A 13,350-nucleotide genomic window follows, 5' to 3' on the forward strand; every position below is an offset into this window, starting at 1 on the left:
AAATTGTCATCAGGGCATGCCATGCCATCAACATTTACATCAGATTGTTCTTTTCCTGTATAGCTTTGTGTCTATTTTGTATGCCGCAATATTTTTACTGTACACAAAAATGTTTCAGGGGAGCAATAAAGAAATAACTATAAATCTAACAACAGATAAAGTAGCTTCATGTACACATACTGTATACTCTGTAATTTTGTAACTGTGTTCTTCAGTTGCTAGATATGTAGAGGATGGTGGGACACTGATCAGTGTGTTCTTAGAATCTTCTGTGCTGACAGCTTATCAGAATTTAAATAATATGTTTTCACATAATGCAGATACCTGACCTGCAGAGCTTCCCTTCAGAATTTGTGAAGTGTCTATGTAAGACTCATTACAGATAACAGAGCTTTCTTGTGAATTTCTTTCCGAGACTGTAAATAGATTTGTAGCCCATGGGCAGCAGTGATATAATAGGCTGCATAACTGTATTGTGAATGATGTATCAGAAGGTAATTACTATCTGCATAAAATAACTGCATGTTTCCACAGCATTTTGGCATTGATGCAGTTCTGTAGGCAGTGACACTTTATAGCTTCCCCAACTGTGAATGTATAAATAAATGAGAGTTGTTAATATTAAATAAAAATATTTAGCAAAATTCAAAAGAAAGAGAAACAACTATCAAATTCACTGTGTACACTTATATTAAAACTCTGTAATACACACACATATAAATCTTCCATCTCATTTTTAAAGCTTGTGGTTTAATGAAAGAAAAGTGTTTACACTGGCCTCAAGATTTTTCAGAACTGAAATGTTCACATTGTAAATATGTTTCGTATAGACAAGTACATTTACACTAGGAAGGAATCTGTTACACACTTCCACAGTAAAGTCAAAATAAAAAATATTGGTTGTATGAAATCTAACTATCAAGAAGACAAATCTTCATATGTTAAACACAGTCTTTTTTTTAAAAACTATCAATATTGACTTAAATTTATGTATTAGATTTCTTACCTCTTCATAACTTTAATATTATTAGTGTTACTTGTGAAGAGGAGTAAACTGCATTCCATTTAATGGATATTTCATTTGTAATCTGAATCGTCCATGATAATGTGTCTCATTGTTTGCCATTAAATATATGTCAAATAATCTGTTACATTTTGTAAATATATGCATCTACATACATACTTCATACAGTAATGTCCCCAACTATGTCACCAAAATTATGACTGTACTTACACATCATGTAACAGTAAATAGAATTATAATATTATGAGTAACATTAAACATATTTCATTTTGATGTGTAATACATAGCAAGACAATAGATTGCATGTAAATAATGTTTATAGTAAGTTTTATCTGTTTTTCTTTCTCTCATATCATGTATAACAATTATTGTTTACATTTGGTCATATATTCAGTAATAATATACACACAGCCTATCAGCATCAAGTGAAGTTCCAGTGGAACAAGCTGTCCCAGATACAATGTACGTTGTTAACAATGTCAATGTATAAATTACAAAAGAAGCTGTTTGTGGGTCATTCAGATCAGTGAGCAAGGAGCAAACACAGCAGCATGACATTGAAGTGACATATACATATCATAAAAATGTCTTGTAACATTACTAAAGTGAATGAAACATTTCAGGCATTAATATCTGAAAAACCATACTGAATAATTACTCAAAAATTTACATTCATTACTAAATAATTAAGTATAGAACTTACAGAAAAGAATGTGGAATGCAACATGAGGAATTCTGTCACCAAGCACATTATTCATTTATTATTTTAACTGGTGTATACTAAATGAAAAGTGAAAACTTACATCGAATGAGTTGTAAATACGATGAAACCACTACAGTAGTACTTAGTGAAATGAGAATTTAAACAGTTATACAAGCATTTAAAATTTGCTGTAATCTTCTACTACTGTAGTACATGCTGTTGTTAAGCACTTTTAGCAATAATTGCTGTAATCAATACATGAAATACATTTCATTGTTAGGCTTCTGATTCCAGATAAAAATAAACGACTGCTTTGCGTCAAGTTACAAATTATTTTCAGCATATTTCAGAGTTAAGATTTTCTAAAAATGATGGAAAATATTTTTCTCCATCTCTCTTTTTCTTCCACAGTCTCTCACATTGATACATATGTGTTAGAATGTGTATGCCAGTTTTTCAGCTCTGACTGAGTTTATGCGCATTATCATTCTCCTTTTTTTGTGTACTTTATGCTGAACAGTTGTTGAAAGAGTTTATTACAAGGTGTTTTAATGTTGTTTGTCTGTTTATGTTTTTAACATGTTTTATTGTTGCACACATTTGTTTAATCACTGACACATTTTCTGACTTTAGATTTTGGGTAGCAGCAGGGTATGAGGATGGTACTCTAATATTTATGTTGTATATAATGGTATTTTCTGTCTGTGAAGATTTTTATGATGCAACATTTTTCCGTATTGGACTTTAGTTGTCAATTATAGAGTGCAGCTCGAGATGAAAGGGAATACACAAGTATTAAACTTGTGTGGCATTCTAGAAATTAGAAAAAAAAAATTCAACAGTATTAGGAGAAGCCATTGCAAATGTTCATTAAATAACTGTGGATTTTCTTTCTTTAAAATTAGTTACATTAATATTTTATGTACATATTGATTTGATTTTTAATGTTTGGTAGAGATTGAGAAAGTAATATCAGTTAAACTATACATACTGTGTTACTACACTAGAGTGACTATATACTTAATTATAAGGTACCATGTAATATACTGTCACAATCAGTTTAATATTTGAGGTAGAGACAGTGTTTTGTAACAAATCCTCCCACCTTCAGCAGGAAATGACACATCATATCAAACATACAGTGGGAACACTAATTACTGAGGTTTTTCATATCTGGTCATGGTGTTGGGTGTCAATGTCCCATGAAAATAAATAAAATATTTTTATAAGTGACATATCCAGTATGCCATAAATTCTGAGAATTTTCTATTATTACTCAAACAAAAATGATTAATAGTAAAGATTTGAGACTCAAACTAAATTGCAGTGATGCACATTTTCTGAATAATATTCTTGGAAATTATCAACATACCCATAATGAATGTAACACGTATAGTCATTTACATAATTCTGGTAAATGGAGAGTCATTGTCTTCATGCTATAAAATTGGAAAATGTATATTGTGTCTTACTGCTTCAGTTTTTGCATTAATGAAACTAAAGAAATTTTGATAGTTCTGTTTCTGGTAATGGAAATAGCAAACATAATTTTATTACAATCATTTTCTTGTTGATGAAACTGTGAATTAATTGACCAGGCAATCTACAATTGTTTCCATCATAAATACAGGTGTGAAATATTACCTTATACTGATGATACTCAATGTGAAGGTGTGTTCGTCAATGTGAAAATTTGATTCAGAAATGGCCTGTATCTGTTTGACATGTTATTTTAATTTCCAAAGGCATAATTTTCATTTAAGTTGTCAGTTTTTATATTAGTGTAACTTTTTATCATAACATAGAATATATTCATGTTCTTTAAATGGCATTTTTATGTTATTTCCACTTATGAAAAGAACAAAGAAATTCAAGTGGTTCCTTCAATGATCTAGCTATTTTTATTTAGACCAACACTATGAATGCTGAGCAATGGCTTCTGAAGTAGAAAAAAGTCAGGAGGCTTACTATATTTGATGATCCCGTTCCCATATAGGCACTGCTGCAACAAAACTTTTGCGGGCACCTTTACCACACAGTTAGTTTTGTAGGATATTTGGGTCAACTTAGCACATAATTCTCAGATCATATGCATGGCAGATTTACGATTTCTGCTCTGTCATAAAAACATTCTCACCAATGACATTTGAAAGGATAATTTTGTATATTAAAGTTGCACAGAGTTGTGTGACTATATGTTGTTTACAGTGGGTTTTTTTTCTGGTCCCTTAATCAATCAGTAAGGTATTGAAAAATGTAAATGTGTTTTTATGTGACAAGTGAAAGTCATGATGAAACATAAATATTTCAGAATGTATGTAAAATATTGTGATAGGCTATTGAATACACTCCAGTAATCATTCCCCATGAATATAGAAATTCAGATAAATTCTCATCAAGAAATGTTATCGAAAATATTTTTATCATGAATATTGGGAACTGTCCATTAATGAATGATTGTATGAGGCAACTGTGTTAAATTTTTATTTAAGGTAGCGCTTACTCGTAGTATTTCTTTCAAAGAAGAATTAGAAAGTCAAGAAACAAGCAAAGTCTGTGGTCCATCTCTGACTTGCAACACAACATTTAAAGTAGGAGCTGTTGATCAGCTCATCTGGTCCCTTTGTCATTAATTCTGGCCTTCAAACGAGGCATCACAACTGATTGGTTAGTTTGCTGCCAATCACTTGGGTCAAATGTCTAAATAATAAAATCACCATAATACTATCTTTATTACATCAACTGTTTAAGCAAATGGAAACAACAGTCAAATTTTGTACAGGTACTCAAATATAAAATATCTTAGTTTCTCTGATAACTGGAAATTTAATATGAGATAAACACTTCTGTTTCTGAGCCCTGCGTTATTTTAGTATGTAAACTTTTCTCCAGATGTTAGATGAATTATAGCTTTTTGCTAACATTTTTTTATAGTTGGATAAAGACAAGTTCAGCATTGAAATCTGTTGGTTAAGTGGGTTTTATTACAAAGTTTATTTGGCGGAGTAGCATGTTCATTGCTGTTACAGATTCAAAACCATTATCTCTAAAGAAAATGAAGACTGTGAGTGACAAAATAATATTAAAAAAAGAACTAAAATTTTGAATTTTTTAGTAAAAGAAAGACAAACGGAAATGACATCATTTTTATGGTATGTATAAAATTTCTTTGTGGTCATGTGACAAATAGCATAAAAAACTCTTTTGTTTATAGGCATAGATCCCAATATGTAATAACAGACTATTCTTTTGTGCAATAAACTTTTGAAATGAATTTACATTTTTTTGGATTTCATTTATTTCATTTGCTATCTTTTGCTATCTTTTATTTCTCTAGATGTGTCTTTTGCTCTGATTCCTTCTATTTTCCTCTGTTGCTATTAAGTTTTAAGTTTTATGCTCCCTCTCCCACTTTCCCCTTCTCCCATTTCCCCTGTCCCTGTACATGCTTTCTGCCAATGCTTCTATTTTCAGTCTGTTCTTCACTACTCTCTTAGGTTTCTGATCCTTTCTGCAATATCTCATGAGACTTGAAGATCCCACTGGTTGGTAATATTTCACTATAGAGTCTCTCTCATTATGTCGTGCTGTATCCTCTGGGCCTGGATGGTTCCTTATACGCACTTTTAGTGTCATTTCATCTGATTCTTTTCTATCTCCTGTGGTATGAAGGAGTCCTTAATACAGCAAGATAATGTTTGTTTAACCTGTAGTTTTTGTTGATATCTTATTTCCTAGTAAGTAAAATCTTTTTCTATTTCTATTTGCATGAAATATTTTTAACATGTTTTACGTAAGAAATAAGTGGCTTATCAAATAGCTTATTTCTGTATTGAATTTAAGCCAGGTTTCCTATTAAAATAGTTTTGTGTGTGCGTTCCTTTTTATCATGTACATCATGCTACTGTAATATAATGGACCCGTATTGTGGACGGACCACATTTCATTACAGGTCTATGTCTCATATACTTCTTATATCCATTGTACAGATTACTGAATGCCATTAAAATCTTAAGCAGGGCACAGAAAAAAATTCTAGGACCTGCTGTGTAAAGTGTATCATCCAATACTATTGTCGAAAGATCGTATATGTCATTGTGTAATCTTATTTCAGTGTAAGGTGGGCCGATTTGCATGCATTCTTTTCATGGCAGATGGAAAATAATAAGAATTATGTTACATATAGGTCCTGTGAATTAACAGACACTGAAATGATGAGACATCTGATAATGCTGGCTAAACTATTCATTTCCAAACTCTATTGATGTTAATAATATATTTTTCATTGAGTAATGTGCTTTCATTCTTTATCAGTTTCATATGTGAGAGAACCACATATCCTCAATGATGCCATTTTGTTTTTGGTGGTGTTCACATGTTTCCTGGTGTATGTTGCCCAACATTGCATTATGAAATTGCTACAAAATCAAAACAAGACTTCATGAAATTTGCAATTGACTATATGACACCACAGATGTGAGCATCATTGTCATTGGAACTATAGTACCAGCAGATTTTCACATGATCTGGCTTGCCGACGAATGCCCAACAGGTGTCTGAGCAAGCGACGGCCACTGGAACGCAGCTTCTTGTCCTTGCGCAGCTTGTGGCGGTCACGATGTGGGTTCAACTGAACCTGGGCCAAGATACCCACGAGCAGCTCATCAACATTATGATCCAGTCCGCTTGATGTCTCAATGAACTTGCAGCCACAGCTGTTGGCCAGTTTCCGACCCACTGTAATTACAAAACAGTGTGAGTGGCAGTGAATGTGAGGAGTTGGAAAATAACAAATCATATTTGCTAGAGCATATAATATGTAAGTATTACAGTGTTTGAACTCAGTTTCCAATAATACAAAATTGAAAAATAGGTAAAGACTGCAAATTCTAATAATAATTCCTTTGATTACGCACATTGATTAGCATTCTTTTTGTCTAAAAATGTGAACTGTAGCAATACAGTTACTCATACACAGAGTTGACATATCATAAAAGTTATATGCTTCATTTAGCTTCTGCATAATTTTCAACAGCACTTTGCTTATTTGACAAGTCATCTTTGATTTTGTATAAATGTCATAATTATTTTCCACACTGATATACAAATGACATGTAAAACCAAAGACAGTTACATTTATAGTATAACAACACACATTAATAACTACTGGTCACTTGCTGTAAATAAAAGAATATTATGTTGCAAATGTAAGCCTAACACAAAAATTGGTGAAAACAATGTCATGTACAAATAACATAAAAATGGAACATGATGTAAGCTTAAAATGAAAGATCAGAAAGAAGAAAATGAAAGGAACTAAACAATTTTAGACAGAACATCATTATAATGTACTGACAGAAAATCATCATAATACTGTATATGTGATCTGAATATGCATGTTGTTAAAAAAAAATAAAAACCATCTGCCCAAGTACTATCTGTACTGCAGGGACTATAAGTAGGCATTAATACCAATTATTATGCTTCTGCTATTACATTCAATCACTGCTGCCACTGTATATTAGTGCTTACCTACAATAGTAAGCAAATATCTTATTTTAATTTCAACCCAAAGGAAATTAAAGAAATCACTACTTCAAAGCAAACAATTGTTTCTTCAGCTCTGATGTTCAAGTTATCATTCATTTGCTTTAGATAAAATGTTATATGCATATGCAATGGGTGATTAATTAATTATGGCACATACCAATGCAAATTTAACCAGCTACACTAATCATCAGGTAGACCAGAGTACTTTGTTAGTTGATAAATGAATCAGCCAGTAGGAATTAGTAGTGTCTGATGGAAAGGTGAAAAGATTTATTAGTGCTGGATAAAGGACAGATCATTAGCAGCCTGGGTGTAAGTGTCTGGATTTGTGAAGTGTTTGTTAGCTGCAATAGTTGAGTTTGTTACATGGGACGGTGCATCTCTGAGAAGCAGAAGACTTCACAAATGCAACTATTTCTTCCCTTAGGAATGAATAACACAGCTATGCCCATATATCTCTATTTATGGAATCTTATTTTGTTTGGAATGAATCTTTGAAAGATTAAGGTTAGTGTGTTTTATGTGAACTACTGTCTCCTGCTCCTAGTATTTATGAATGTGAACACACATATATATACAGGGTGGAGAAAAATTGGCAAAAAATTTTAATTCGGGATAGTTGATGCCAGTAGGAACCAAAATTACTAATGTTGTGTAGGTCGACAATGCAGCATTTTTAAACTACAGAGACTTTGCGCCATGCACTCCGATTGGCCAAAGGATTTCCCTGCATTGAAGGGCAGCATTATGGTTGTCAGTTCACACATACCAACATCCCTCACCCTGTCACTGCCCCAACGTGATAAGCACACATGTTGAATAGGTCTTGCTGTTTGTCTCTACCTCACATAGGAGGCATTCACATGTAAGCTTCACTTTGGAGTACACACACATCACCTGCGATTTAGTAATACAGTAAGCATGGCAGCAGAGTATTTGTTTGAAGAACAATGAGATAAGGTTTTTGTTTTGGACTAACCAACAGTAACGCGCATGAAACTCGACAATTGTATGAGGAATGGTACACAGCAAGACGCCACCCACACCCACAAGCAGTTACAGCAATTCACCGTCAACTTGGCAAAACAGGCTCATTAGCGAGATATGGTGATGCTGGAAGACCTCAAACACAATGGGATGCTGAATTTGAAGAGACTGTTCTCAAGTGCTATGTGGAAGCACCTATGACAAATACTTCAGTGGCTGGACATGACATGGGGATCACTCATTGGTTAGTTTGGGAGGTTTTGAGGGTTGATGGCCAGCATTCATTTAGTTTCCACCCTATCCAAGACCTAAATCCTTTAGCGGGCTATGAACACAGGCTAGGTTTTTGCCGGTGGTTTCTGTGGCTTTTACATGAGATCCTGACTTCCCCACCATTGTGTTGTTTACCAATGAGTACACCTTCCATTGGGGTGACTTTTACAACACTCAAATCTTCCATTACTGAGCAAGGGGAAATCCTTACGTCACATACATCCATGGACACAAGTAACAATTTTCGCTCAACATTTGGGCAGGCATTGTGGAGGACCATCTGATTGAGCCAGTTTGTCTACCTCCTCGACTAACTGTGTGCAAATTACCTTCAATTTTTGCAAGAAACTCTACCCAATCTGCTGGAAGATGTTCTGCTGGACATATTGCTACAAGTGTTTGCAGCATGATGGGGTAACTGCACATAACAGTCATGCTGTGTGCGGATATTTAAATGAACTCTTAGATGGCTGGGTAATTGGCAGAGGTGCTTGTAGGACATGGACCCGAGCATCTGTCGCATAAGAGGGTCACCAGTTTGAGGACCTTCTTTGAGTGAACAATGTCCTCGCTACACAATTTGTAAAAGACTTTCTGTGTGTGAAATAACAGCTGTTGACAGGTTGTTCCCAGTACGTCTTATCATGAAACTACCATTGCTGTGTCAGGATCCCGGCGGGTTCACCCCAAAAGTGGAAGGCTGGCGTGCTACCACCAAGCTTGTGGGTTGCCTTGGATACATTGTGATCACCAGCAGGTAAACAATTCACATTCATGCATTGTCCAGAGCATCCAGCAAGAGGACAAACCCATGACCATTTGGGATACTCACAAAAAAATACTCAGAGAGCATTTATTGGCTTTCGGTTTGGCAGACTGGAATTAGTGCAAAGCCATCTTCCTCTTGTGGGTTTCATCTAAAATGTATGAATTACAGAGTCAGCTTTCCCCTTTACAAGAACCAGCAGCTGTTACTTTTGATTGTATGTGCAGTTTATTGTCCAACTACCATTACAAACAAAAGCATGACATTGCAGCATGAGTTGAATTCTACCAATGCCACAAGAAACCGCACCAGTCATATTGGGCCTGGGTAGCCAAACTTCACGAGTTTAGCCAAAAGTGTCAGTTCATTACTGATGCCCATAATGACTCTTATGCACACTCTGTTGTACACAACACAATTATATTTTTAGCTCTGGACAAGGAAGAGCACCAGAAGCCTTTGTTCTGTGAGAACCCCCTGTTGGCAGAACATTTACAAATAGCCCAATCTTTTGAAGTTTCTCAGGCAGCCAGTGATCAAATTGAAATGTGGAGTGATGTGGTGGTAGTGTCACAGGATGTGCACATTATGAAGACAGATGGCTTACATGAGGAAGTGGCAGCAACAGCCGTAAACATGTGGGCCCTATGTCAAACAGACCAAGGCCAGCCCAACAAGCTACAGTAGGCTAGCCCAAGCAGCTGTGACCATGTCAGCGAAAGCATTCTCTGTTTCTGTCTTGTCCTTTATGTTTTGTCCCACACAAACGTTCAGCATGCCCTAAGCACTGGGCTACTTGTAATGCTTGCCAGATGAAAGGTCATATCCTCTCCATGTGTCATTTGCTGAAGGGTTGCTCAGGATATGAGAATGGGTGTAAATTGTGTGACTCCAATGTTTGTGAGTTCTCCCAAATTGTTTATCGAGTTAAGTGTTTTTCTCCAAGTGCTCTGGCTACTGGTTGACATAGGCGCTGCAGTGGTGCTACTGAATTCTCAAACCTATGTGAGTTTAGGCCCACTGCCTTTGACACTGGGCAGGCAGAAGCTGGTCAGTTATGACTAACAGAACATCATATTGTTGGGACAATTTACAGCATCTGCGTCTTACAAGTCAGTGGTTCACTCCATTACATTTTTGATGGTTGCTGATGCCAGTTTTGAGATCCTGTTCAGGATGGTTGCATTTCAAACATTTGGATTTTTTTGTCCCTGATGCCGTTCACTTTTTGTCCGATCAGGTGCTGTATTTTCAATTGGAAACACTGTGAGAGGAATATTTGGAATGTATAGGGTGTGCTATGAATTTTTCTGCTCATATTTCTTTGAAATCAAAGGCTCAGCCTCATTTTTGTCCAATTCCTGTCACCCTGAAAGGTCAAGTGAAAGCAGAATTGTACAGACTTCAATCTGTAGGGGTGGTGCAACCTGTTATGGCTTGTGAATGGTCATCTCCATTGGTTGTAGTTTGGAGGCCGTTGGGGAAAGTTCACCTCTGTGATGACTTCAGTACTACTGTCAATGTGCAGTCAATAAATATACTCTCCCACACCAGGAGGAGCTGTTGGCGAAAATATCAGGTGGCAGTCTGAGGTGTATCTGCAGGTTCATGTGGATGCTTAGTCTTGGCAGGTACTGGTTTTGAATAATCCTGTTGGTCTCTATCAAGATTTGTGCCTTCCTTTAGGTGTGGCTAGAGCTTCTGCTATTTTCTAATGATTTTTAGAGCAACTAGCTATGCATGTACCTGGTTTCATTAATTATTTGGATGACATTGTTGTCATTGGCTCCTCCATGGCTGATCACTTGAAAAATTTGTACACTTTGTTTTATGTCTTACAGTTGGCAGGCTTTCAGTGTAACCTCAAAAAATCTCAATTTTTTCTACCTTCTATCTTCTATTGTTTATTCAGGGTTTGTGGCATCTGCCAGACCACATCTCCACTGTTACATTTATGCATGAAGGAGCTTCAGGCCTTCCTAGGTAGGGTAGCCACATTGACCCACATGTTGCATGCCTTATTGCACAAGAATGTACCGTTTTGCTGGAGCCCAGATTTTAAAGGTGCTCTTCAAGTGTTGAAATCCCAAATACTCTCAGCCCCTTGTTTAGCTTCATACTCTCTGGACCAGCACATAGTTTTGGCAATTGATGCTTCACACTATGGCTTCAATGCATTCCAAATGCACCTCTATACCAATGGCTCTGAAAGCCCTGTTGCTTTCACTTGTAAATCTCCCACTTTGGCGCAGCAGCATTATTCTCAGGTGGAAAAAGAGTCTCTTACCATGTTGTATGCTCTCCAGAAATTTCATGTTTTTTTTGTAGCTTCAACTTCCACCTTATTACTGACCATAAACCCATGGTTTCCTTGTTTAACTCTCACACTTCCTTGCCTGCCTGAGAATGGGTGCTGTTCTCACCTCACTACAATTATGAAATCCATTTTTGACCTACGTCTAAACATGCCAATGCAGATGTCTTGTCTCATTTTCCTGTGGGTCCTGATCCTGACTTTGATCATGCAGAATTGCTTTGCTTCTGTCTTGATATTAAACCACAGGCCATGGTTGAGGGTTTCGCATTTATGACCTGCTGTTGCGACTGACCCATTCTCTGGCAGGTGGTTTGGTTTGTTCAAAAGGGCTAGCCAGATAAACTTCTTGGACGGCCTTTGGACCCTCTGCACAACTATTTTTCCCTGTGGTGTCACCTCTCTGTTTCTCACAGTGTTTTACTGTTGTCAGTTGAAGACCTCTCTCCCAGAGTAGTCATTCCCACCATGCCACGGTGTGAGGTTCTACTCCTTCTCCAACAGGGCCATTGGGGAGTTCTGCACACTGAACTGTTAGCTAGCAGACATGTTTTTTAGCCAGGAATTGATGGCAAAATTGTATGTTTTGTCGCAGCTTGTGAGCAGTGTGCCTGACAACAGGCAGCTCCCAGGATGTCCCTGTCTCCCTGGCCTGTTCCCCGGCATCCATGTGTCCCTTCTTAAATTCCTATTGGCTCCTGGTTGTGGATGCCTTTTCCTAGTTCCCTTACATTCTTCAGTTTGCTTGGATGTCAGCTGCGGCTACAATTTGGATGTCTTTGTGGTTTATTCTATTGAGTGGTTGCTTTCTACCTTAGTTTCAGATAATGGGTCCTGGATAGTTTCTCACAACTTCCAATTGATATGTACCTATAACGGCATTTAACATGTTACAGCTCTGCCATTCCATCCTCTATCAAATGCCAAGGCAGAAGGACTAGTGCATATGTTCAAGTCCCAAATGAAAGAGTTGTTGTGGATTTTTCACTAGACAATACCCTTCTTCATTTACTGAGCATCTATTGCTTCATGCCTATGGGAGAGCAGAGCCAAGCTGAGTTGTTTGATTGCTGGCAGCCACAAATGTTCCTCCACCTTCTGCAGCCTGTGCCACACCTGCTGTGGTTCAGTTCATCTGGCTCTTCACACTGTAATCACTAGTGTAGGCACAAGGGTTTGGTTGCTGGTGCAAGTGGATACTGGCCACTCTTGTCCAACTCTGGAGACACCATCATTGTGATGTCCATATCACTAACAGGCTGGTGGTGTACAAGTTTTACCAGTTGTACTCCCATTTGCCACCAGAAGCTACTAGCTCACAGGTGTGACCCTGCCACTGCAGCCCACCCCACTGCCCTCTGCCTTGAGCCTATCTTTGCCTGGTGTGGAGCAGCCTCTGTCCCATTGGCTACCTCCTCCATGTGCGGCAACTTGGGATTCCAGCTTTCTGGTGGGCACCTGTCCATCTCCATCCTTGGATCCATTGGCAATGCCTGCTGTTCTTGTCAGGTCACCTACACTGGGCCCCTTACCATCTTCACCTCAGCCATTGTTTCCAGTGGGTCCAGCCCTGTCTCCTCTGCACTGAGACCTGCCTGCTGACAAACAAAGATGGTGATAGCACCCTACTTTCTGATGCTGCCATTGGTCTCCAGTGGACTCATTGCCTTCGGGCGTGCCTGCATCCCCATGCATTCTGGCCCTATGCTTTGGTGCCTGCCCGCACCTTGTCC

The 13,350-nt window shown here is 37.3% G+C and overlaps 1 protein-coding gene across 1 annotated transcript in view; it reads right to left on the reverse strand.

Annotated features, from left to right (window-relative positions):
* Positions 1-672: 672 nt before the first annotated feature.
* Positions 673-13,350, reverse strand: part of LOC126272910 (GTP-binding protein REM 1-like) — a 750,201-nt gene continuing 737,523 nt past the window's right edge. The window contains exon 5 of the mRNA XM_049976175.1: positions 673-6,464. Within this exon, the coding sequence (XP_049832132.1) occupies positions 6,226-6,464 (239 nt within the window). The 3' untranslated portion in view covers positions 673-6,225. The remainder of the gene's footprint in view (positions 6,465-13,350) is intronic.

Source organism: Schistocerca gregaria, chromosome 5, assembly GCF_023897955.1.
Source record: "Schistocerca gregaria isolate iqSchGreg1 chromosome 5, iqSchGreg1.2, whole genome shotgun sequence".
NCBI classification, from domain to species: Eukaryota; Metazoa; Arthropoda; class Insecta; order Orthoptera; family Acrididae; genus Schistocerca; species Schistocerca gregaria.